Source organism: Chiloscyllium punctatum, chromosome 1 (assembly GCF_047496795.1).
Source record: "Chiloscyllium punctatum isolate Juve2018m chromosome 1, sChiPun1.3, whole genome shotgun sequence".
In the NCBI taxonomy this organism is placed as follows: Eukaryota; Metazoa; Chordata; class Chondrichthyes; order Orectolobiformes; family Hemiscylliidae; genus Chiloscyllium; species Chiloscyllium punctatum.
In genome coordinates this window covers 40,051,444-40,078,462 of record NC_092739.1, presented here as the reverse complement: position 1 = coordinate 40,078,462, position 27,019 = coordinate 40,051,444, and the positions used below count along the sequence as shown (strand labels likewise).

The following is a 27,019-nucleotide window of genomic DNA, read 5'->3' as shown; positions in this document are numbered from 1 at the left end:
AATCTTAGCTGTAATTCCACTAACAAACTTATGCTTATTTCTTCTTCCTAACAATCTTTGTCCAACAATGTTTGCTTTTTCTTTTGTTTATAGTCTTGCTGAACAAGTTCCGCCTTGTTTGACACATGAGACTTCCCTTCCCTCTCCTTGGAGTACTCCAGTTCTGTCCAGAAAAAGGTATTCGCCCAGTAGGGATAATTAAGCCCATTTTTTCTAATATTGATGTACCTCATATTTTTAATGTTGTGTAACTTTACTCCTCTATCTTCATCAGTGATTAATGTATGTTCTCCTTTATTTAAAAAAAAATCTGTCTTGCTTTTTTCTATGCTGCTGTCCTCCAACTACTACAAGATGATGGGACTTGCAGGTTTCTTGGTGGTATCTTCATATTAAATTTTTTAAATTCATTCATGAGATGTGCCCTTCACTGGCCAGGCCAGCATTTATTGTCCATCCCCAATTGGCCAGAGAGTATTTGAGTGTCAACTACATAGCTACTGGAGTCACATATAGGCCAAACCGGGTAAGGATGGTAGATTTCCTTCCCAAAAGGACATGAGCGAACCATTAAGAGAGACCCTAGATTTTTATATTAATATGGTAAGCCATGAGCAGTGAATGGCCATCTACCAGCAATGTACCTAACCAGTTATTTTGCCAAGCATTTCAATGCCAATTCTAGTAGGCATTCAAATTTTAGTTCTTGATGTGTGCAGTCCACTGTTCTAAAATTGGATGGGACCTGCCCAATTTAAGAACAAGCTTTAAAGTCATTTTGTTTAAACTTTCTTAATTGAGGTATGAACTTATCTGGAAGAAGGAAGCCAAAATGATAACTGTAGTTGCTATACAATCCAAAGTGACCAACCTGTAGTAGCCTTGCAACTCCTAAGGTGCTGATTTGTGCCATGGTCTTCAACTTTAAGTAGACCCAGTGTCACTTAAGCATCTGTTTTGACAACTGTCAGCACTTGTTGTGGAGCAAGACAGTGGCTGAGAAGGTGGTGATTTGCTGACCTTTGCTTTCTTTGGCCCCCTTCTTGGCTAGCTGAACCTTTTGTTTCTACTCATTACTAATGCTCTTAAGTGTTCCAATCAATATAGATGAGCCAACAAAAATTATATTGTATTAACAATTAGTGGAGGTAGATGGAGTTAGCACACACTGGGATCTTTTGAGCTGGTGACTTTTTCCTGTCAAGAGATTGAGGTTTTGTATGAGAGCACGAAGGTGGACATTTTCAGCCATTTCTCTTGCCTAGCAAATGTTGTCCAGATCTTGCCACTGCAGTGGAGTGGGTTAAGGAAGCAGGATGGTAGCCTTGCAGTTTGGTATACTCAGTCAGGGTGATATTATTCCCCACACACTTTTTTATGTTGTTGAGCATAACAGCTTAATATTTTTCATTTTGTATTCATTTCACCCTCAGTTGACAAACTGTGGATGTTTCTGGGGCTTAGGTGAAGGGGTCTGCAACCTCCAGTGTCTCACTGTCATTGCAGATAGAGGCAGTATTGCAATATCCTGCAGTGTGACTTCCACATGTAGATGACCAGACCAAATTCTCTTTAAAGGCATGAAGGAGTCTCTCCATTTCTCACGGAACATGTTTCTCAGTATGGCGTGCTAGTGCAGCAACATCAGTGTAGAGAATCTTTTCGAACAAGACTTGGCTCACCTTTGTCTTGAATTTCAGATGAACAAGGCTGCAATGCTTTCTAGGAGAAAGTAAGTGAGGACTGCAGATGCTGGAGATCACAGTCAAGAAGTGTGGTGCTGGAAAAGCACAGCAAGTCGGGCAGCATCTGAGGAACAGGAGAATCGGTGTTTCGGGCATAAGCCCTTCATCAGCAGTGTGGTGGGGAGAGAAGGGGGCTAAGAGATAAATAGGAGGATGGGGTAGGCATGGGGGAGACGGTTTCGGGGGGGGGGGGGGGAAGAGGGGAGGTAACTGGGAAGATGATATTTGGATGCAGGTGAGGAGTCATGGTGATAGGTTGGAGGGAAGGATGGAGTGGATAGGTGGGATGGAAGATGGACTGGTAGGACAGTTGAAGAGGGTGGTGCGGAGTTGGAGGGTTGGATGTGGGATGAGGTGGCGGGAGGGGAGATGAAGAATGTTGATGCCATGTTGTTGGAGAGTCCCAAGACTGAAGATGAGGCGTTCTTCCTCCAGACGTCGGGTAGCTTGGATTTGGCGGAGGAGGCGGCCCAGGATGTGCATGTCCTTGGCTGAGTGGGAGGGGGAGTTGAAGTGGTCATCCACAGGGTGGTAGGATTGTTTAGTGCGTGTCCCAGAGATGTTTCCTGAAATGTTCCATGAGTTGGCATCCTATCTCCCCAATGTAGAGGAGACCACATCGAGTGCAATGGATATAGTAGATAAGGTGTTTGGATGTGCAGGAAAGTCTCTGCTGCATGTGGAAGGATCCTTTGGAGTCTTGGATGGAGGTGAGGGGGAGGGGGGATGCGGTGGGGAGTGTGGGTGCAAACTTTTAACACCTCTTGCAGTGGCAAGAGAAAGTGCCGGGAGTGGAGAGTGGGTTCGTAGGTGTGGACCTAACCAGGGAGTCGCAGAGGTAATGGTCTCTATGGAATGTTGATAGGGGTAGGGAGGAAAATATATCTCTGTAGAGGTGGGGTCTGATTGTATGTGGCGGAAATATGTAGGATAATGCGCACCATCTGGAGACTAGTGAGGTGGAAGGAGAGAACTTGGGAGTTCTATCCTTGCTGCGTTTGGAGGGGTGGGGTTCCAAACACACAGGTGTGGGAAGTGGAGAAGATGCGCTGGAGGGCATTGTTAACTAAATGGGAGGGGAAATTGTGGTCCTTGAAATAGGGCCTCCTCCCAGCACTCCGCTCCCCCTTTAAAAATTCTGTCCCTTACTCCGAATTCCTCCATCTCTGCTGTATGTGCTCCCAGGAGGAGCAGTTCCATTCCAGGACATCCCAGATGGCCTCCTATTTCAAGGACTGCAATTTGCCTTCCCAGGTCAGCAAAAATGCCCTCCATTGCATCTCCTCCACTTCCTGTACCTGTGCCCTTGAACCCCATTCCTCCAACCACAACAAGGATAGAACCCCCTTGGTCCTTACCTTTAGCCTGTGGATACAGTGCATTATCTTACACCATTTCTGCCACCCATAGTCCGACCCCACCCTCCTACTTATCTATCAGCAGCCCCACACATTCCTGATGAAGGGCTTATGTCCAAAACCACCTGCTGTTTGGATGCTGCTTGACCTGCTGTGCTTTTCCACCGCCATGCTTTTTGACTGCAATACCTTTTGTCAGTTTTGGCATGTAAATAGACATCCTCAATGGGAAGGTAGAGGATGCTTGATGGCATGTGATAGCAGTCAAGAGAAGAATATTCAGAAGCATACCAGGACAGAACTGTTACACCCTACTGAAGAAGGGTCACTGAATCCAAATATCTGCTTTCTCTCCAGAGATGCTGAGTTTCTCTAACAATTTCTGTTTTTGTTTCAGACTTTTGACAGCTGCATTTTTTAAAAATCATGCTGCACCCCAGTGTGGATCTCAAAGGTTCTTATTTTGCACTGTGATAGCTGACCTTATCCATGAAGTTATGGAAAGAGAATATCAACCTGAGCAGATTAGGTGGCCAGCTAGTATTTTATAGCTTAACTAGATTGCATTTGTTTGCATTGTGTTAAATGCCTTTGTGAGATCAATTGGGACACGATATAAAGTGGTCACCCTTGTTCACGATGCTGCTTTTGCCACTGTTGAAAGGAGAAGTTTGTGTATCTTGATACTTCCAAAACCATACTGGGATTTAGTGTAGAAGCATTACATAACATCTACAATGACCAGTGTAATATAAATGAATCGTTTTTCCAATAGTTAACAGGATGATGCCTCAATAATTATAATTATAGAGTTGTTCATGTTCTTGTACAAAATCACAAACTTTGTATTTTGGATACTGGCCTCTTCCTTCAGCACACATGGAAATTGTATGGAGATACTGCAAGAATGCTAGTTTCCCATGCTTGATGTGTTCAGATGGTTTAACATTAGAACCTAGCAACTCATGGTAAGCAAGTCACTCGTTTTGCTCAATTACATTACGGGTGCAATATCAACACTGCAATGATAGGCAATTTCTCAGAAAGCACAGTTTAAAGTACTCCACCCACTTCTCCAACTCTGATAATCTTCCCTGCCTTTGTTTTTACTGGAGCCATTTCCTTTAGTGATACAATCAAAAAGGCAAAAAATCTTTCATGTATGTCCCAAGCATTCTCTTTCACAGGATTTCTAGAAATTCTGGTAGAGTTGTAACCAGTAGTAATTGACACACCATCCAACGATGTATTGGATTTTTTTTTGACCAGTTCCTTGTGTTTTCAGATCTCTTTAAATCTCTTTTGTCGTTATTACAAATGGTCACTTGGCTTCACTGACCTGTTCCTCACTGTGATGTTAGCCTCAAAACAGTCAGCTCTTGCTGCCTCTGTGCTGATTGTGTGGTTTCATAAATGATGTCTTAAAGTGTGAACCATTTTGCTTCTCCACTCCTCTGTTCAAACACCAAAAAGCATCTGCTCAATTGAGTTGAGGAATTTTTGATTTTTATTCAGGTAGGCAGTATTGCAGATGAGTTAATGGTGACACCTCTGCTTTGACTGTAAAGGTTTCAACTGTTGCATCCTAATCCTGATGCACACCCCAGGAGTGGCCTCTATCACTATGTGCTGTGGTGCCTGTGTTCAATGCGAATGCTAATCGGAGAGAGATCCCTAATAATGATGAGATCTAGCTGGTGCTAGTGCTCTGACCTTGAACAACCCAACAGACCTTTGCTTTGTTACAAAATAAAGTATTAGCCATGCAAAGCACCAGCATAGTAGCAAAGCTCAAATGGCTTTTGTTCTTGTATGTCTTTCTAAGAGCATCATCATCTGAGGTGGGAGGTCTCATGATGTGCGTCCTCTATTGCATTGAAATCTCTAGGGGGGGGCGGGAGGGGGAAGATGTTTCAACTTGGAAGTTCTGATAATAGAAGTGTGAAGCATCTTATTGAACTGGTTTTCACCTCTATTGGATTTTATCATAGATATTCATAGTTAACTGGTTGTTGTTTTAGTTGAGTAGCTGATGGAGACAATGCGTTCTGAACCATTGGTGAAATGAGGCTGAGGATCTGTCATAGAGACTAGCCAATTGCAGCAAAGCCTATGCTTGGCTCATGTATTTCCTCTATCACTGGTCTGCTTTTGACAAGCTTGGCCTCTTGGAGGGAAACTCTATTGGTGTTCAACCAATTATGTTCCATCTTAAACAGTGCTGTCTTGTGTACCTTATCATTTAGCTGCAAGTCATCTGTTAAACCAAACATTTGCCATTTGTTTTTTGGTTGTTCTATGTGGTTGCCTGACATGATGGATTCCATATACCTTTGGAGCAGAGATTCCAAGCTCCAAACAATTTTGAAGCAAAATTTATGGAGACTGGTGTTCCAAACATCATTGATCTTCTTAGCCTGTGCACCTCACAAGGGAGGTTATGCAAAACACTGTGTTTCAAGCCACCTTTTCTGTTCATGTATTGGACGTGGGTGTAGCTGGCCAACATTTATTACCCATCCCTAGTTGGCCTTGAGAATGCTATGGTGCGCTACCTCCTTGAACTGCTGCCATACATCTGCTGTAAGTAGACCAACAGTGCTGTTAGGAAGAGAATTTCAGGATTTAGATCCAGTGACACAGAAGGAATGGTGATTATATTTCCAGGATGGCATGGTGATTGGCTTGGAGGGGAATTGTAGCTAGTGGTTTTCCTACATATCTATTGCCCTTGTAATTTCAAATGGGAGAGGATGTGGGTTTGGAAGGTGCTTTCTAAGGATCGTTGGTGAATTTCTGCAGTGCATCTTGTGGATAGTACATACTGTTGCTACTGACCATTGGTGGTGGAAGAAGTGGATGTTTGTAGCAGAGGTGTCAATCAAGCAGGCTGCTTTGTCCTCGATTGTGTGAAGCCTCTTGAATGTTGTTGGAGCTGCACCTATCCAGGTAAGTGAGGAGTGTTGCATCCCACTCCTGACTTGTGTCTTGTAGATTATGGACAGGCTTTGGGGAGTCAGGCAATGAGTTACTCGCCACAGTATTCCTAGCCTCAGACCTGCTCTTATATCCATTGATTAGGCTGCAAGTCTATTTGGATTTCTGGTCAATGATAACCCCCAGGATGTTGATAACTGGCTTACCTTCTTTCACCACATTTTTTTCCCCCACAGTGCCCTTTTTTTTAACAACCAGCACTGTGATTTTGTGCCCCACTTTACCACTGTGGAAACACCTGAGACCTTTCACCTCCTTTCCACCCTCTTGGGCTTCTTTTTTAACCTGTGGTAAATTCTTACCAGTGTTCTGTACTCTTGTTTTGGTAATTTACAATCTCCCCCTACTCCCAACTTCTATCCCTCACAGGACGAAATTCTGGGCCGGAAGCTTGTCTTATGCACCATCATGTACTCATCTACTATTCTACTAATGGGCGGCACAGTGGTTAGCACTGCTGCCTCACAGCACCAGAGACCTGGGTTCAATTCCTGCCTCAGGCAACTGTCTGTGTGGAGTTTGCACATTCTTTGTGTCTGTGTGGGTTTTCTCCGGGTGCTTCGGTTTCCTTCCACAGTCTAAAAATGTGCAGGTTAGGTGAATTAGCCATGCTAAATTGCCTGTAGTGTTAGTTGTAGGGGAAATGGGTCTGGGTGGGTTGCTCTTCGGAGGGTCGGTGTGGACTTGTGGGGTCGAAGGGACTGTTTCCACACTGTAAGTAATCTAATCTAATCTAATTCTGCTGCCCTTCTCACTTTCTGAACTTTCTGTTCCTCCATGTGAATTCTTACCGTCTCTGGAAGTGAGTTTTTAAACTCCAGCAGCAGAATCTCTCAGAGCTTCAAATGTCTTACCTATTTTTAAAGCATGCACCCATTGATCAAAATGGCAATGTTTAATTCTTTCAAACTCAACATAATTTTGACTTGGTTCCTCCTTAGTTTCTGAACTGCTGTCTATTTGCTTCTGGTACCAATTCATAAGCACTTAAAATAGCCTGTTTAACCTCTTCGTAATCTCTTGACTCCTCATCTGCCTGCACAGCAAATACCTCACAAGCTCTGCCTACCAGTTTAGTCTGAACTAGCTTTACATATAAATCCTGGACTACTCCCTCTGCCTAGCCAATTTTCAAATGAAATAAAGAAGGCTTCAACATCTTTCATGAAAATGTGGCAAAGTTTTGACATATTTGTATATCTCACTATCTTTTCTTTTAAGCTACATGCTGTTAACTTGACTTTGCTGACTAAGTCGCAACTTCTCAAGTTCAAATTCTCTCTTTTTGTCTGTCCCTTTCTTCTTCTTCTTTGCTCAGCTAAAAACCTTCTCTCTGTTTATCCTCTCTCCCTCTCTCTGTTTATCTTCTATCTCCATTTACCTCAATGTAATTTAAGTTTTTCTACTTCTACTGCACTTGTCTGTTTCTCTGACACACCTAAGTGTTTAAGTAACTCCTTTACATTTTCAGCTTTACTTTTCTCCTTGTTTAAACCCAAATCTAACTTATTTGCTAATTCTAAATGTATGGCCGTTTTCTTTCCTTCCAAACTTTCTTGTCAAAGTTGAGAATCATCATCAAATCCCAGAACCTCTTTAGCAATTTTAAGAGCCATTTCTTTCACTTTGAATTTAATCAACCACAAATCACCAAAATTAAACAAATTGCCTCACCTACCTATTTAAAGATCTAGGGCACTAGCCTGCAAGTGTTTAAATCCACTGGGCTTTTTCATTCTCCAAATCTATTCAAATCTGTCTAAAATTGTTCAAATCCTGCACGAGCCCCCAAACTGTTAGGACACTGGATTAAACCCACTGCTAATTTAAACCAGCAACACAAAAGGTTTTCTCCGTGCTGTAAACTGTGAAAATTTGAGAGGCAAAGAACTATCCCAAAAGTCACTATTTAAAGTAAAAGTTAACAACTTTATTTTTTAAAGTGTAACAGAGAATAATAAACTAACAGCCATTTACAACTCATTTACTTAAACCTATCTTTTACCTTCCCCTTTATAATATTGGTCTGATAAAATCCCAAATAAGGTTTACCAAATAAGTCATTTCAAAACCACCTAGCTGTTGTGCTCTAGATTTGCTATCTAGCTCAGTGTTTTTTTTTCTGTGCAAACTCCTTTTCCAGACAGGTGTATCTCAGATCGTTCTTACTAGCAGCCTACATCTGGTCTTTTGGCAGTTCTCCTTGCAGCTCTGACTAACCATTCAAACGGTCTGATACTTATACCCCAAAACATCATTGGTTTTAATATTGTCAAAATACCACGTTCAAACATGATTGGAGTTTGGTATCTTGAGGGTATAATTTAAACTAAATGGCCAAATTTGAATTTGGTTTTTGTCTCGTAGCAACCCAGCCAGTGCTAGGTATTCCGATCAAGTGTTACATTGTTACTTTGTTCCAGACTCCCTATGCCCATCTAAGTCCTTGCTAGCTTTCAACTCTCTTAAAGGTACAGTACCTCTTAAACCTTTCATAACACCTTAGATATATAAAGGGCCAAAGAAAGGCAAAAGTTGACATTGGGCCACTGGAAAATGATGCTGGACATATTGTAGTGGGGAGCAAGGAAATGGCTGAGGAACTAAAATAATTATTTCATGTCAATCTTCATGGTGGAAGACACGAGTAATAAAAAGTCAAGTGGGTGAGGGGACAGAGCTGAGTATGGTGGCCTGCACTAAGAGAAGTTGCTAGACAAACTGAATGGCCTGAAGGTGGATAAATCACCTGGACCAAATGGGCTACACCCCAGAGTTCTAAGGGAGATAGAAGAGTTAGTGGAGGCATTAGTGGTACTCTTGCAGGAATTTCTAGAGTAGGGAGGTCCCAGAGGACTGGAAAATCACTAATGTGACACCCCTTTATAAGGGAGTAAGGCAGACTGATTAGCCTAACCTCGGTCATGGGTAAGGTACTAGAATCCATAGTGAAGGATGAGATTTCTGAATACTTGGAAATGTTTAGTAAAATAGGGCAAAGTCAGCATGGCCTCATCAAGGGGAGGTCATGCCTGATAAATCAGCTAGAATTCTTTAGGGAAGTAATGAACAGGTTGGACCAAGGAGAGTCAATGGATGTTATTTACCTGGAGTTCAAGAAGGCCTTTGACGAGGTGCCACAGAGAGGCTGTTGAGTAAGATGAGGGCCCATAGTATCAGAAGCAAGGTGCTGGCAGGTATAGAAGCTTGGCCATTTGGCAGAAAGCAGGGTGTGGGGATAAAAGAGTCCTTCTCATTGCACCCAGTGACACATGATGTTCTGCAAGGCTGTGTTGGGACCACAACTTTTCCCTTTTATGCATTAACAATCCAGATGAAGGAACTGAGGGCATTCTGGCTAAGTTTGCAGATGATACAAAGATAGGTAGAGGGACTGGTAGCATTGAGGAGATGGGAAGAAAGATATGGACAGGTGAGGAACATGGGCAAAGAAGTGGCAGAGGGAGTACAATGGGGGAAAGTGTGAGGTCATGCAGTTTGGTAGGGAGAATAAAGGCATGGACTATTTACTAAATGGGGAGAAAATCCAGAAGTCTAAAGTGCAAAGAGACTTGGAAGTTCTAGTCCAGGATTCTCTCAAAGTAAAGTTGCAGGTTGAGCCACTAATTAGGAAAACCAATGCAATGATGCGTTCATTTTGAGAAGAATTGAATATAAGAGCAGGGATGTACTTCTGAGGCTCTATAAGACTCTGGTCAGACCACATTTAGAGTATTGTGTGTCGTTTTGGGCCCTTTATCTCAGAAATGATGTTCTGGCCCCAGACCATGTTCAGAGGAGGTTCAGAAGAATGGTCTTAGGAATGAAAAGCTTAATTTATGAGGAATGTTTGAGGACTCTGAATCTACATTTGATGGAGATTAGAAAAATGAGGGGCATCTAATTCAAACATACAAAATAAAATGGCCTGAACAGAATAGAGATTGGGAAGATGTTTCCAATAGGTGAGATCAGAACCCGAGGGCATAGCCTCAGAGTAAAGGGAAGACTCTTTAGAATGGAGATAGGGAGAAACTTCAGCCGTACAATGGTGAATCTGTGGAATTCATTGTCACAGAAGGCTGTGGAGGCCAGTCATTGAGTATATTTAAGACTGAGATAGTTAGGTTCTTGAGTGTCAAGGGTTAAGAGGAGAAAACAGGAGGATGGGGTTGAGAAACGTATCAGTCATGATTGAATGACAATGCAGACTTGTGGGCTAAATGGCCTTATTTCTGCTGTTATGTCTTATGATCTCTTGAGATTGAGGGTTTGAAGCTATACAGATCTAATAAGATATCTGAATGCTGAAAAGTATGGGTAGATTTAGCATTGTAAAACGAGATGTGCGTTTTGCTGAGTTTCTTCACCTTTTGTCATTCAATTTGAAGCCTTTGTTGTTAAATCAACAGCAGGTTAGATGTTTAAAGATAACTTATGTAAAGAAAAGAAAGATATTGATTTTTAAAACCAAAAGCTGAAGTGGTAATATGTTAATATGACAGCAAGACAGTTTTTTGTGGTTAAATTTAAATTCAATAAATGCATTTGCTTGTTTTTTGAATAATACTTCCTGAAATATTTAAAGCATCATTCTCTCTTGAAATGTAATCTTCTAATGATGGTGGATACATGTTTGACACTCATTTTGAAGTGTGAGAACCAACTATTCTGCAAATTGAAGTTGCTATCTAATTATCTCACTCTTTATAATCTTTTGAAAGTAGGGCAGTTGGGTATCAGGAAATAGAAGCCATGCAATATTTTATTTCTGGTGTGTCTGTTTGATTAAAAAAGGCTAGTGTTGACTTCAGAATGGCATAAATGCACAGTAATAGGAATATATAAATGAGTAATATGAAATTTCTGCAAAAATATAGAAATGTTTGACATTTTTATTTTGTAACTCTTCACTCAAAATAACCACATGGCAATGGCTATGTATTTATTTCTTTTGTAGACCAGGCTATCACGCAGTGTCAACACCTCCTGTGTTCCCAGCCAAATCTGTCACAGAAGTAAAGCTACAAAATGCATTAACTTCCTTGCATTCTTCTGATCCAGTCATCATACATCCTGGAGCTGTGCTTGCCATGTTAGACTTGTTGGTCTCAGTGAGTGTCAGTGAACAATTTGAGGTAGGAAAGGTGAGATTTAAAAATAAAACTATTACTGAAATGTTAGAATTTTCACCACTGACTAGTTTAACTTTGCTATGATTAGATGTATGTATCTTCTTAGTCATAACATTCAACTAAATTCGGACAGAATTTTTTTATAATTGCAATAAAGTAAAATCACCTTTTCCCAATTTTTTTCCAATATGAACTGTCTTTTCCTTTTTCTTATGTAATAAGTTTTCAATTTAATGATTGACTTGACTTCAACAGCCATATGTTCTGATTCCTTTTCATGCTTCAGAACAAAATATCCCACGTATTTCTTTACCCTAAAGCTAATATTGGCTTCTTGGTGAGGGGCAAAGAATCTTCAGTTTTGCCAGAAATGGATGTGAGCTTATACACCTGAAAGTTTGTGGAGATCTTAATTGTACGGTGGGCAATATGGTCAGCAGTGGAGCAGAATGTATTAATTTCCTAAATTATGTTTAAATTTTGATATTTTAAAACCCTGCAAAAATATAGTGCAGATTTTAGGTTGCAAAACCGTTTATCAAATGGCATCTCTTTACACATTAGAAAATTTACTCAGTTTACCATTTATCTCCATATTCTCTGCTTCTTTGTTTTTCTTCATTGTCTAAATGAAAAGTTAACCCCACAGATGATGGGGCTACAATCAAGGGATTATATCTTACCCAAATTCAATTCTGAACTCATTCTACATAATGTTTGGACCTTTTGGTTAATGATAACTGAATGCCAATAAGATTTAGATTTGAAAAGTGCTCTGTTTCCCTCTAGGCCCACTGTTCCACTGGTCACAATGTAAATTTAAATGTTTTTCCCAGTTATCAATGTGGCCAACAGCTATAATTTATCTGTATAACGTTTTGGGTAAAAAGATTCATTAATCAAGTTTCTTTAACAAAGAATTGTTGATTTATTATAAAACTTCAACAAAGATGTCAAACTGGTTAACGCATACTGTTCATAATAATCCAGCACATTTAGGCACAAGTGTATACACCAGTCAGAAGTCACATGACCGAAAGAATTGCAGATGCTGTAAGTCGGAAACAAAAACAAGTTGCTAGAAAAGCTCAGGTCTGGCAGCATCTGTGTAGAGAAATCAGAGTTGATGTTTCGGGTCTGATAACCCTTCCTCAGAACTCTGCAAGCTTTTGGAGCACTGCTCCTTTGTCAGGTGAAGGAGTCACTGACAGCACACTCCTGACAGATATCAATTTGCCCCACAGCCACTTCACCTGATAAAGGAGCAGTGCTTTGAAAGCTTGTGATTTCAAATATACCTGTTGGAGTGTAACCTGCTGTCATATGACTTCTGACTTTGTCCACCCAGTACAACACGTGTACACACATTTCTACAGAAATTGACTTGGGGAAAACAAAAAATATTCTCTCTGGTCAATAATTGTGAATTCTTGAAAGCAACATGATAATGTGTGAAATGTTCAATCTGGCATTTTGGTACGTGTGGACAGAACACTGGATTTGGACAGTTGTCTCTGAGTTCAGTGAAGATGTAGGCATTTAGGGCACATTCAGACAAACTCCCTCAGAGGCTTCTCTCAAGATCAGAGTTCCTGGCACCACATTGTTTGCCTAATCTCCAAAGTGATCAATTGAAAGAAAAACATCCAGGTATTTACACAGTACTTCAGAAAATAAATTTTCCACATACCATCAAACTTCGAGTCCTCCAAACAATCAAATATGTATCCTTATTGACAGTAGCAAATTAATGTATTTTATGATTCCCAATCCCACCATCCTTCAGGCCAGGAAACATCCAATGATGCCATTTGTTTTCTAGCTGAGAGGACGCAAATTAACGCCAAAAGAAGGCTATACAACTTGCTCTTACCTCTTCAAAAGGATTAAGTACTGCAACAACTGATAACTTTTATGAACTAATGCAGTATACCTGCTAATTTGTTGTTTGTGTCATGATCCATGTCTATTAGAACTGGAAAATAGCAGAGCTGCAGTAAAATCTGGATATCTGAATAACCAGCATGTCTATCTCGTTCTTGAAGCCCAATCTTTCTTTTATTTAAACATCTGAAAGCGATACTCAAAAGTACAAATTAATTTGATTCAACCATTTTTCTCACACTCAAACATATTTGAGTGATTGGATTCTATAGAAATCTATTACGTATAGAAAATATTGCCATGTATGACAGACTTGCATAAACTACTTGACACTTAATGTTAATTGGACGTTTGATGGACAGAATTAGTTTGTATAATGCCAACTTCAAATGTCTTCAAATAAAATAATTACTCAAATAATATCTAAAATAATATTATTAACTATTGTTTAAGTGGTGCTAATGGCATAGAAGTAGTATATGCATGTGAATATTAACTAAAGTTTGCCATCTGCTGGATTGTTAAGAAAACATTTTATTGACCCTTTGGGATCATTCAAATGTTTCAATGTAGAGGTTACAAAATTAAGTTTTGTTTTTTTTAAAAAAAACATAGTATACTCATAACTTTGCATAAGGCAATGCTGAAACAGTGATGTTAAGGGAAACTGTTTTATGATGTAGATTTGACAGAAGTGGCAGCAAAGACATTTACAAAACCCCTTCAAACTAAGTAGTTTCTGTGAAGCAAGTGTGACATGTAAGAAATTTGACTGTGTTTGAAGTGCGTCTCTTTGAGTTTCCTCTGAGCAATTATTCTCTAGCAGTGAGTTTGTTTGATTTTGAACCTCTTTTCAATAAAAGCTATATTAATAAAGAGCTTAGGAAAATGATGGGTTGAAATGCACCTCAAAACATTCCAAATTAGAAAGCCCTTTAATTTGAGTTAGATAACTAGTAGTTAATCCCTACTCATTAATGCTCAGTGAATGGAATGGTTTGAGTACATCAAAAGATTCTCAATTATTTTTAACAATCCTGACCATAGTTTTACAATATTATTTTTAGATCTAGTATATTTTTACACCACTGTATGTTTAAGGAAGCAAGATCTGTCATCTTCTCTGTTACGGCATGGCACTTTTTTTCCATGAGTGACACAGATTGACTCCCTTCAGAATCACTGTGTCAGCGAGGTACACGTTTTTTACACAGGAGGGTGGTAGTTGCCTGGAATATGCTATCTGGGGAGGTAGTTGAAGCAGATATGATAGCAATGTTTTAGAGGCCTATAGACAGACGTGAACAGGCAGGGAATAAAGGGATATGATCTCGTACATGCAGATGGAATTAGTTTAGAATGACATCACCGTTAGTATAGACACAGTGGGCCAAAGGGTTTGTTTCTGTGCTGTCCTGTTCTATGTTCTAGGAGCTGAGTTGGTTTTTTTTCTTTACCTGCATTTTTAATACTTATTTCTTGTCTGTCTTAGTATGCAATAGATCTTCAGCTTGCAGTGGCCAATATCTTACAGTCACTCATCCATTCAGAGAGAAATCAACAAGTGATGTGTGAAGCAGGGCTTCTTGAACGACTTCTACATAGATGTAGTTCTGCTCTATCTGATGAAGATCATCCTCTGCACCCACCACTCCAAAGAATGTTTGAGCGATTGGCTTCACAGTCATTAGAACCAGTGGTCCTTAGGTAAGCTATGTGTATACCATGCTGTGAAGGTTCAAATTAATCTTGGATGTTTAAGATATTGAAGACTATTAGGAATTTGTCACAGCAATATTAGAAAAGTTAAAGTTATAGTCAACAATCTTTAGTCAAATCTTCTCCATTTTTGAACATTAGCTGTCAGATGGGTTAGCGATAGCCTTCATTTTGTGGCAGCTATGTCAGGCATGTCAAATTACAGCTTTCCTTGGTTCCAATTTTTTGCTAAGTGAACATTTAATAAAAGGCAAGTTTTTACAATAAGTTCACAAACGCAATGAACAAAGCACAAGGTTCTCCACCCACCTCCAAATATAGATGTTGTTCAACCCCATCCAAACATCATCAATTCACCAGAAGTTTGAAGTTGGATAGAAGTCAAGTCTTAACTTGCCATAACTTTTTTTAGAACCAAATTTCAGTTGAGGAACAAAAACAGTTACCACACCTTGTTGATCAAATATGAGTCGCAGTTGCTTTTCCCTACTAAGGGGTTTCCTGACATTTTTTTGCCCTATTCTTTTGTTACACTACCTTTTCCCTAACTAGTTTCATCTTTCCCCAACCGTGCATACTTTGCATATCTGGCAGGGAGTTATGCTACCAGGAGATCAATTTGATTGAGAGCAAGACATGAAAGCGAGGCATGATGTTAGAATGTTGTAAGTTGTTTTACAGTCCATGAAGTATTGTTCAAATGTAGTAATTGATGTAGAAAACATGGCAGCCAATTTGTGGGCAGCAAGCTGTCACAAATAGCAATGTGATCGTAATCGCCCTCCTCTAGCTTATCTCTCCACGCTTCAGGCTTACTGCCTTTATTGCTGATGAAGGGCTTTTGCCCGAAACGTCAATTTCGAAGCTACTTGGATGCTGCCTGAACTGCTGTGCTCTTCCAGCACCACTAATCCAGAATCTGGTTTCCAGCATCTGCAGTCATTGTTTTTACCTGGTTGATTTTAACCCTACTGCGAATCCTCTTGCAAGGATGCCTGCCTTGAAGAAGTTTTCCTCCTCTCTCTACAAGAATATCAGGGAGTCCCTCTCCCACTGCAACTCCCAGGTCATTTCCTTTGCCCTGAAGCTCTTCAACTATGTCGTGAAACAAACTCACTACCACAGCCACATTCTCTTTCCTGAAACTTTGTGTTTGGATTCTATTGCCTGGTAGAACACTTAGAAGATTACAAATGACATAAGCTGTTACTGTGACCAAAGCACATTATACCCTTTCATTCTATCTACAACATTTGACACTGCACTATCTGCTACCAAACACTGATCCTTCACTGTCTTTCTTACAAGCCTGTTATAACTTGGTTTCATTGTAGATTTTTGCCTTTTAGCTTCATTGTCACTATAAACTTAGGCAGAGCATCTCCAGCTAGTGGTTTCACTTCCTGTCTCCCCCCCCCCCCCCCCCCCCAACTAAAATATCTTGAGGCCTAGGAGGGTTTTTTTTAAAAAGCAAGTTGTTGTAATTATTCTTTTTATAATGGCGTAGTATAAATGATTATGGTTTGATACTTTAATTGAGATGAATCCTATGGGAAGTTAGAATTTAGTGAATAGTAAAATGAGCAATTAATATATTTTTTGACTGGAAAGTATCAAATGCAGGTATATAGATCTGTACGAGTACTTTTCTTCAAGGCATTTGCCAACTTACTTCACATGCTTATCCTAGATATTCTATTCCTATATTCAGTACACGTTTGGCTACTTCACGATACATTGACAAAGGAAGTACTGCCCGAAGCCCTAGTGATTCCTCAAATAACTGAGGAAAAATTGGAGTGATGGTTATCATGCTCCCATTAAGCATACTGTTGTTAAAAATTGGTGGAAGCAAGTCACTTGTCATCTTCTCTGGTTGTAATGAATTTGGAGCAGAGTACAATTTAATGATGTTTAATTAATCATAATTTATGAAAAATGATAAAACTGGTTTGCTGGGATGGGTACATTTGTGAATAAACATAAACTATAAACAATTATTTATTGTGATGAGGGCAAATTCAGTAACCCTTAAATTAATTTAAATGTTTAAAGATGTATTGCTTTGTTCTGTTGGTATTGATTCTATTTGTATTATTTGCCTTCAGAGAATTTCTCCGCCTTGGTAATCCATTGAATTGTGGGGCCTGGGATAAGAAGTTGATCAATGTGTATAGAGTCCACAAGCCAAGCTCTTTAAGTTGTGATGCAGATATGAGAGGTATGCTGTATAATATGCACTCATATTTTGTAAAATCCCTTTTTAAGTGCTTCTCTGGAACTTCATAGCTTTCCACTTTATTTTGAATAATATCACAGAAATAGATGTTTTGATTTTTTAAAAAATCTCTTCACTCGATGCAGACCTTTTTTATTGCCATCTGTAGTTGCCCAGAGCGCTTTAAAGGCCTACTGTTTTATGTGAGATTAAAGTCACATGTAAACCAGACAGGAGACTGGGAGGTTTTCTTTTCTAAAGTATATTTGTGAACCATTTAAATTTTTACAACAATCTGACAGTTACTCAAATTTATTGCATTTGTTTTTCCAATTTGTGATAGCAAGATTTGAGCTCAAGATTCTTGGATTAATGGTCCACTGCAGTTCTGGAGAAGAGTCATATCAGACTCAAAACTTTAGCTCTGTTTCTCTTTCCACAGATGTTGTGAGACATGAGTTTCTTCTTCAATTTCTGTGCTTGCTCCAGATTTCCTGCAACTGTATTGTTACGTTTTTGTGTCAAATGTTTACTATTATAAAACTCTTACTTTGACTTGTGTAATGAAAACTTGCCAATGTAAATTTATCCACACTATCATTCTCCCATTCCAGTGCTGTTGATGAACTACTTCTGGTGCCTCTGTAACGACTCAAGATGATTGTCAGTGTCTCAAATCTTTTCAGTATCTTGTGGCTTAAATGCTATCTCTCTCTGGGATTCTCTTTTAATATACCCATTTATTTATTCTACAAATTCCATCAAAATCATAATCATCATTTGTTTTACTGAGGATATTTGTTAGTGAGCTAATCTACTTATTCCCATAAATACTTGTCAGAAGTACATTTGAAAAAGCATTCCTTATCCTTTGGAATCAATTATTAAGGAAGTAATAGCAGAACATTTGGAAAATTATAACCAATCAAGCAGAGTCAGCATAACTTCATGAAAGGGAAGTTGTGTGACTAATTCATTGAGTTTTTTGAGGAGGTGTCAACCAGATAAGGAAGAGGGGAACCAGTAAACGTGTTGTTTTTGGACTTCCAGAAGGCAGTCACAAAAGGTTAAGACTTGAACATAAGAGTTCACAATGTTGGAAGTAAAATACTGGCTTGGATAGAGAATGCTCAGGGACAGGAAACAGTGAGAGGGGATATGGTGTTCTTTTTCAGGTTGGTGATCTGTAACCAATGGGGTTCTACAGGAATCAGTGCTGGGATTGCAACTGTTCACAATATATTAATGACTTGGAGGAAGTAAGTGAATAGTAAGTGATTTGCAGATGGCACAAAAATAGCTGGAAAGGCAGTTGAGAGAGATACAACAGGTTACAGAGCGATATTGGTAAATTAAGTATGTGGGCAAAAAGTTGGCAAATGGAGTAAAATATGGGAAAAGGTGAAGATGTCATTTTGGAAGGGACAACAAGAGAAAACTTAATTTAAATAGAGAGAGACTACAGAAAGCTGCAACACAAAAGGACTTAGGGGTACTTTGCATGAAACACAGAATGCTAGCATAGAGGTGCAGTAGATAATCGGGAAGGCTGACAAGTTGCTGGCTCTTATTTCAACAGGGTTGGAGTATAAGAGTAGGGAAGTTTTAATTGGAAGCTAGAGCTTCCAATTAAACCTTTTGGACTATAACCTGGTGTTGTGTGATATTTAACTATGAATCGCCATGTTCATGTTTGTTGTACTCTTCCACCTTACAAACTATATTTGATGGTAAATCTTTGAGTATATTTTTCATCTTTACCATCCAGAACTCATCTCTCACCTGGTCTAAAACACACAGTCTTTGTACTAATAAAAATACTGCAACCAAAATTAGATGAGTTCTGCAATGGGCAACTGATCCATTTCAGCACAGGTGGCAAAGTTGAGAATTACCCTATTTTTGTACCTAATGAGTGAGAGTACATAGTTTTAAAAAAGAAATCTATATCAAAGGAAAAAGGGCTGAGTCATCTCCCCTACTGTTTGAATGTCCTTACCCATTTCTGTTTTTTTTAAAGGGAATATGACCACATCTCTGGATGGCTTTGGTTCTGATATTGTATTTTGCTTGAATGAAGATAACACTCACTACAGGATTAGCAAAAGTTTGCTCAAAGGGACAGAAGGCAGTACAGTACCTCTGACCAGAGTGAAGTGCTTAGTATCCATGACTACACCACATGATATTAGGCTTCATGGTTCATTAGTCACCCCAGCATTTGTGGAATTTGATACAGCTCTGGAAGGGTTTGGGTGAGTATTGCTTGCTAAACTTAAAGAAAAAGCTAGATTATTACAATCTTCTACTGATTTTGTGGTACTTAAAATTAACCATTAGATAATGTTTAAAAAAAAAGGGAGTGGGGATCAGTTTAATATTGAAAAGAAAATCTGAATCCAGCAGGAAGAAGTTTCAAGTGGTTGAATTGTACTTGCATATTCAGAAACTTGTGCATCCAAAGTAAAGTCACAAAATGTTTAAGGTACTGCAGAGGAGTATTGATATTTTTAATTTAATGTCTGAGTTCAAAGTAAATGACATAAATTTCCTTAACCACTCCGGGTGCTACTTTGTAATCTGTATAAATTGTAAGCACATGTTTTCATGTCCTAATTGATATCAGTAGACTTTGATCATAAATGTGGAATTGTGGAATCTTCATTATTTGTGCACCAGTTGTCTGTCAGAACTTTCATGCACAGAGCTTTGCATGAGGCACTGATGTCTGGTACAACTGAATATTGTCAGTTGGACATAAATTGAGTCTGTTATTTATATTATATCGAGAATAATTTCTGAATCCAATGTTTTACTGAAAAAATATGGAAGAACAAAATTTATAGACTCTTGATAGTCTGATAAATTCCACTTATTGACTGAGAGAGTCCTTTTCCTTTCTCTGAAAGAAGCATTGGAATCTGGCCAATCAGCCCTATTGTTGAAATGATGAAAAATATTGTTGATTGCAATACATGTTTCATTTACCCAGCACAACCTGCTCACCAGTGCTCTCTTTGGGTTCCTGTAAAGCCACTGCCCTCCGGCTCTCATTACAACATTATTTCAAATATTGGCAATCAAACTAAATTCCAGAGGTGCAGTGAGTTTGGCTCCAGTTGACATCAAGACAGGTTGCAATTAGATTGAGTGTAGCATCAAGGAGTTTGATCAAAATTAAAATTAGTGGAAATTAGGAAAATATCTCTCCATTTGTTGAGTCATACTAAATACAAAAGCAGGTAGTTGCATTGTTTCAGATTTGTCATCTCAGCCCCAGGTTCCTCAGGGTAATGCTCCAGACCCAGCCACCTTTACCTACTATCAGTTAGTTCATCAGACGTTCCTTTAAACGTAAGGTCAGCAGTGGGAATGTTAACCAATAATTGCGGTGTTCAGTATCATTTTCAGCTGTTAAGATACTGAAGTAGTCTGGGCCTCCAAAATCTGGACAGTATTAGGCTTGGGATGGTAAGTGGCAAGTAATATTTCACAATGTTACAATGCAGAAAGAAGCCATTTCAGCCCATTATGTCTGTGCCAATTCTCTATATGAGCATCTTTCTTACTGCCTTTCTCCTGCCTTCTCATTTGTTCCTCTTAAAGTACTTGTTTAATTTCATTTTGAATGTCTTAATTTAAAACTGCCTCCTTAACACTCGGGCAGTGTATTCCAGATTCCAACTACTCGTTGCATGAAAATGTTTTCTTGTATCGCTTTTGCTCCTTTACCAATTGCTTCAGATCTGTGACACCTCATTCTTGATTCTTGCAAGTAGAACATTTTCTCCCTCTTTATTCTATTGAGACTCCTTTGATTACTGCTTTCAAATCTTCTCTTCCCCAGGAAAGTAGTCCCAACTTCTCCAATCTTATTTTCATAACTGAAATCCCTCATCCCTGAAATCATTCTCAGAACCTCTTCTGCACTCTCTCCAATGTGTTTGCATTTTCCTGAGATGTGGTACTGGAAGTGGACATAATACTATAGTGTTAAAATGGTGTCTTATACAAATTCAACATAGTCTCCTAAATCACACACTCATTGTCCTGTTAATAAAGCTTTAGGATACTTCATGCTTTATTAGCCATTCCCTCAACCTGTCCTGTCAACTTTTAATAATTTATGACGTTATAAGGGCAAGTCATCTGCTCCACTTTTCGCTTTGAATTGCATGCTTTATTTAATTTTGGCTGTCGATGTTCTTCCTACCAAAATGCTAGCACCTTCACATTTCTCTGTATTGAGCTTCATCTGCCACTTATCTGTGCACTCCAACAACTTGTCAATGTCTTTTTTATGTTTTACATTGTCCGACAAAATATTTGCTTACTACTAAGCTTCTTTCTCCATGTATCAATCCATTTTTTAGTCTCTAAAATGTTACATGCTTCCTTGTGTATCCTTTTACTATTTAAATGGTTATAGAAGACTTCAGAATTTTCTCCTAATATTAGCCACTGGTCTCTTTTCATACTTGCTCTTTGCCTATCTTATTTATACTTCGCCATCTGTTTGAACCTGTTATATTCAGCCTGGTTTTCAATTGCGTTTTCTGACATTGGTCATAACGTTCGTTCTTTATCAAATTTCTACTTCTTTGGTATCCACGGAGTTCTACATTTGTTTGTGCTACCTTTCTGTTTTGAGGGTGTTTACCTTGTCTGTTCGCAAGCCATTTCTTTATTTCAAGGTAGATAATTGCTAAGCTACTGCTTTACCTGCCAATCTTGATTCCCATTTATTTGACCCAGACCAGTCTTTCCTGTTGAAGTTAGCTTTCAACAATTTATTATGCTGACTCTGGGTTTTTCATCTCCTTTTCATGTAGTCATTTTATGTTACGGTTATCGCAATCCCCTAAAAGTTCTTTCCCCTGAAATTTGATCTTATTCATCCAATGAATTTTCAAAAACCCAGCCTAGCTCCCTTTCCTGTTGGACTAGAAATGTAATGCTGTAGAAAAAATTTCTGTGCACACTGTAGGAACGCTTGCCCTTCTCTGTCCTTCACCCTACAAACCCAATTTATATTCAGAATAATCAATTGCACCTTTTATAACTATATAATTTTTACACTTCTCTAATTTCCATGAAGGTTTGTTTCTGTACATCTATGCTGCCATTTAGCGGACTGTATAAGACACTGAGAAATATAATTGTATTTTTATAATTTCTTAGCTCTAGCCAAATTGATTTAACGACTATCTCTGACAATCTGACCATCTCCTATTATCTAACCAGCTTCCCTTGATATTGACTTGAATTTATGACCACTGAAAACCAAGCATCAGCATCTCCAATGTTAATGTTGATCACCAGGTCAACTGAAACCACCGTTTAATACAATGCCTATAGCATATGTGAATTACTTCTGTGGTGAGTAATTCACCTAGTCACTTCTCAAGCCCCTCCATTCTTTTCAGTGTCAGGAGTGTGATAGAGAACTTTCTACTTTTCCGCATGTGGAACAACAATCAAGAAGCTTAACATCATCCAGGACAAAGCAAGGCACTTAATCCATGATCTTCTAAACATGCTCTTCCTCCGTCAACATAATGCATTTTAGCAACATGCCAAGGCTTCTTGACTGTACTTTTCAAACTTGCAAGTTTTACAACCTAGAAGTACCACAAGAGTGCAACATGTGAAAGCCATCACCTGCAAGTTTCCATTCAAGTCAGCACACCATTTTGACTTGAAACTATATTTCTGTTTTTACACTATTGCTTCGTCAAAATCCTAAAATTTCAACCAACCAGCTCACTAGGTGTAATTATATTATGTGGATCACTGTGGTTCCAGAAGCAATTGATCACCACCTGCCCATTGGTGAAAAAGAAATCCTGCCTTTACAGCCTAGTAAAGATTACAAGTTGGAACTTGGAGGAGGATGAAAAAGCTCGTGTCACGTCCATTAAATATTCCAAAATAGTTTCAGTCAATTAATTATTGTTAATTCAAATCACGGTTGTTATTGTTAATGGAGGTTCCGTTGTAGTGGTCATTCTTTCTCCTTGCAATGCCTTCACAGGTACTTTACTTTCTCTTTTTCAGCTGCCTGTTCTTGCCTAGTTTGGCTCCCCATAATGCACCTAACAACACTGCCACCGCTGCAGGAGGTGTTAATGATGGAGCTGTTACCAGTGGACTTGGTGCAGGTAAAAATGAAATGTGTGACAGTAGCAGTCATACTTTAATATTGATTGCAGGGCCAGGTATGGGAAATACATGCGTGAGTGGTAGGATTCATTTAGCTTTTAAAAATAAAACTGAAATAAGTGCACACAAACATCAACCACAATATTATCCACAATATGCCTTGTAATGAAACATCCAAAGGCATAAATATGAAACTGAACCACAACATTATCCACAATGTCTTTTAGTGTAATGAAACATCCCAAGGCATAAGTATGACACCAAACCACAAGGAGAATTGAGTCAGAGAGGTAGGTTTCAAGGAGTGCCTTTAAGAAGGAAACCAGTGCAGAGATGTGGAATGGTATCAGGAGATAATTTCAGAGATTGTGGCCTAGGCAATCAAATGGCCTGAATTCGGAAAATGCAGCCATCTCACAGGGTTGTGGGGCTGGAGTAGATTTGTAAACAAAGAATCTTTTTTAATCAAGAATATTTTTGTTGAACTAATAGGTATGCTAACAATGGGACATGCAGTGAGTTAAAACATGTATAACATGATTTTCAATAATCTCTAGTTTACTGTGGGGAAACAAGCCAACAGAACTTTAGAAAAGTCAAGTTTAGGGCTAATCAAAGGCATAATGACTGTTTCAATGGAACATGGAATGGAACAAGGTGTAGTCATAGTCAGGCACTGTAATAGAGATGGCACAGTTATGAGATCTAAAGTTCATCTCGTGATCAAATGTGACATCACAGTTGCAAACAATTTGGATTATCTCAGACTGTTGAGGGAGAGAAGGATGGGAGTCTGGTGCTTCAGTTTTCAGTACTTGGAAGGAAATTGGAGGAGAATTCTGTTCATCCAATACTGGATGTGATAAAACCTCATTTAGCAACAGTGGAGGAGTCATGAGAGGTGCATGGTGCGGGTGAGACTAAATGTCATCAATGTACATGCAAAAGTGAAACCTATGTCATCGGGTGATGTAGCTGAGTTCCAGCATGTAATTAGGAGAAAGCCAAGGATTGATCCTTGGGGAAAAGTGAGGACTGCAGATGCTGGAGATCAGAGCTTAAAAATGTGTTCCTGGAAAAGCGCAGCAGGTCAGGCAGCATCCAAGGAACAGGAGAATCGACATTTCGGGCATAAGCCCTTCAGGAATGAGGAAAGTGTGTCCAGCAGGCTAAGATAAAAGGTAGGGAGGAGGGACTTGGGGGAGGGGCATTGGAAATGCGATAGGTGGAAGGAGGTTAAGGTGAGGGTGATAGGCCGGAGTGGGGGGGTGGGGGGTGGGGGGTGCGGAGAGGTCAGGAAGAAGTTTGCAGGTTAGGAAGGCGGTGCTGAGTTCGAGGGATTTGACTGAGACAAGGTGGGGGGAGGGGAAATGAGGAAACTGGAGAAGTCTGAGTTCATCCCTTGTGGTTGGAGTTGGAGGGTTCCTAGGCAGAAGATGAGGTGCTCTTCCTTCAACCGTCGTGTTGCTATGGTCTGGCGATGGAGGAGTCGAAGGACCTGCATGTCTTTGGTGGAGTGGGAGGGGGAGTTGAATTGTTGAGTTACGGGTGGTTGGGTTGGTTGGTCCAGGTGTCCCAGAGATGTTCTCTGAAACGTTCCGCAAGTAGGCAGCCTGTCTCCCCAATATAGAGGAGGCCACATCGGGTGCAGCAGATGCAGTAAATGATGTGTGTGGAGGTGCAGGTGAATTTGTAGCGGATATGGAAGTATCCCTTGCGGCCTTGGAGGGAAATAAGGGGGGAGGTGTGGGCGCAAGTTTTGCATTTCTTGCGGTTGCAAGGGAAGGTGCCGGGAGTGGAGGTTGGGTTGGTGGGGGGTGTGGACCTGACGAGGGAGTCATGGAGGGAGTGGTCTTTTCAGAACGCTGATAGGGGAGGGAAGGGAAATATATCCCTGGTGGTGGGGTCTGTTTGGAGGTGGTGGAAATGACGGCGGATGATATGCTGTACATGGAGGTTGGTGGGGTGGTAGGTGAGGACCAGTGGGGTTCTGTCCTGGTGGCGGTTGGAGGGGCGGGGCTCAAGGGCAGAGGAGCAGGAAGTGGAGGAGATGCAGTGGAGGGCATCGTCGACCACGTCTGGGGCAAAATTGCGGTCCTTGAAGAAGGAGGCCATCTGGGTTGTACAGTTTTGGAACTGGTCCTCCTGGGAGCAGATGCAGCGGAGACGAAGGAATTGGGAATATGGGATGGTGTTTTTACAGGGGGCAGGGTGGGAGGTGGTGTAGTCTAGGTAGCTGTGGGAGTCGGTCGGTTTATAATCAACACGGACATTTATTATAAACCGACCATCGCCAGACCATAGCAACACGACAGTTGCAGGAAGAGCGCCTCATCTTCCGCCTAGGAACCCTCCAACCACCAGGGATGAACTCAGATTTCTCCAGTTTCCTCATTTCCCCTCCCCCCACCTTGTCTCAGTCAAATCCCTCGAACTCACCACTTCACTCCGGCCTATCACCCTCACCTTAATCTCCTTCCTCCTATCGCATTTCCAACGCTCCTCCCCAAGTCCCTCCTCCCTACCTTTTATCTTAGCCTGCTGGACACACTTTCCTCATTCCTGAAGAAGGGCTTATGCCCGAAACGTCGATTCTCCTGTTCCTTGGATTCTGCCTGACCTGCGCTTTTCCAGCAACACATGACTTACATAACCCAAACTAAACTAGTCCCACCCGCTTACTGCTGGCCCATAACCCTCCAAACCTTTGCTATTTATGTACTTAACCAAATGTCTTTTAAATGTTGTAATTCACCCACATCCACCACTTCCTCAAAGTTCATTCCACATCCAGACCTACCTCACTATGCTATCCCTGTGTTTTTTAAAAAAAGAATTTGCTCCTCATGTCTTTTTTAAATCTTTCCCCCCCCCCACCTTAAAAATGCACCCAGAATATAAGTAACCGCAAAGAATGCCCAAAAAAATTACAAGTGAATTTAGAGTCTGAGAGAATGCTGGCTGAAAATATGGAAATAGATAAGATATTGAGAGATTCTACAGATACTTAAAAGGGAAACAGTGAATCAAATTGTGTTAGCCCTGCAGAGTGAGAGTCTAGTTTATTTAATATGGGAAAATAAGGAAATGGTAGATCAAGTGAACAAATATTTTGTGCCTTTAAATAGCACCTTGGAAATAATTATAAATCAAGATTGAAATGGATAAGATTCTTAAAATAATTACATTCACCGGGACAAAGGGTAGTCTGGGAAAATTATTTGAACTAAAGGCTGGTGAATGTCCAGGTCCTGATGGAGTTCCTCCCACGGTATTAAGAACAGTGACTGCTGAGATGGTAGATTCAATGATTGTAAAAATCTCAAGAGAATCCAATAAAGGCAGCATGGATTTGTGAAAGGGAATTTGTGTTTAGTCAACTTACTTTGAAGAAATAACAATAGTGAGTAACAAAACCAGAAATTGCTGGAAAAAGTCAGCCGCTCTGGCAGTATCTTGGAGAGAAAGCAGAGTTAACATTTTGGGTCCAGAGACTATATTTTTGTTTAATAGTAATGAGCACTTGACATCCCTGGAGACATTTGACAAGGTACTACATCTAAGGTTATTGCACAAAATAAAGGTTTGTGGTATAGCGGTGACATATTAGAGGATTGACTTACTAGCAAACAGGAAACAGTCATATAAATGTGTCATTTATAGGTTGTAAGATGTAACGAGTGGAGCGCCACAGAGATCAGATGGTGCCTCAATTATTTCAATCCATATTAATGGCTTGGATAAAAGAAACTGAATATATGATTGCTAAATTTACTGATGATGCAAAGTTATGTAAGAAAA

At 39.9% G+C, this 27,019-nt stretch overlaps 1 protein-coding gene across 9 annotated transcripts in view; it reads left to right on the top strand.

Annotated features, from left to right (window-relative positions):
• Positions 1-27,019, top strand: part of wdfy3 (WD repeat and FYVE domain containing 3) — a 406,146-nt gene that overhangs the window by 166,841 nt on the left and 212,286 nt on the right. For 4 of the 9 annotated variants that reach the window (XM_072594588.1, XM_072594579.1, XM_072594607.1 and 1 more), the window contains exons 13-18: positions 94-177; positions 11,061-11,247; positions 14,612-14,826; positions 16,947-17,059; positions 19,077-19,311; positions 23,114-23,217. In XM_072594588.1, the coding sequence (XP_072450689.1) occupies positions 94-177; positions 11,061-11,247; positions 14,612-14,826; positions 16,947-17,059; positions 19,077-19,311; positions 23,114-23,217 (938 nt within the window). The remainder of the gene's footprint in view (positions 1-93; positions 178-11,060; positions 11,248-14,611; positions 14,827-16,946; positions 17,060-19,076; positions 19,312-23,113; positions 23,218-27,019) is intronic. The other 5 variants (XM_072594597.1, XM_072594977.1, XM_072594653.1 and 2 more) reach the window with 2 other exon arrangements.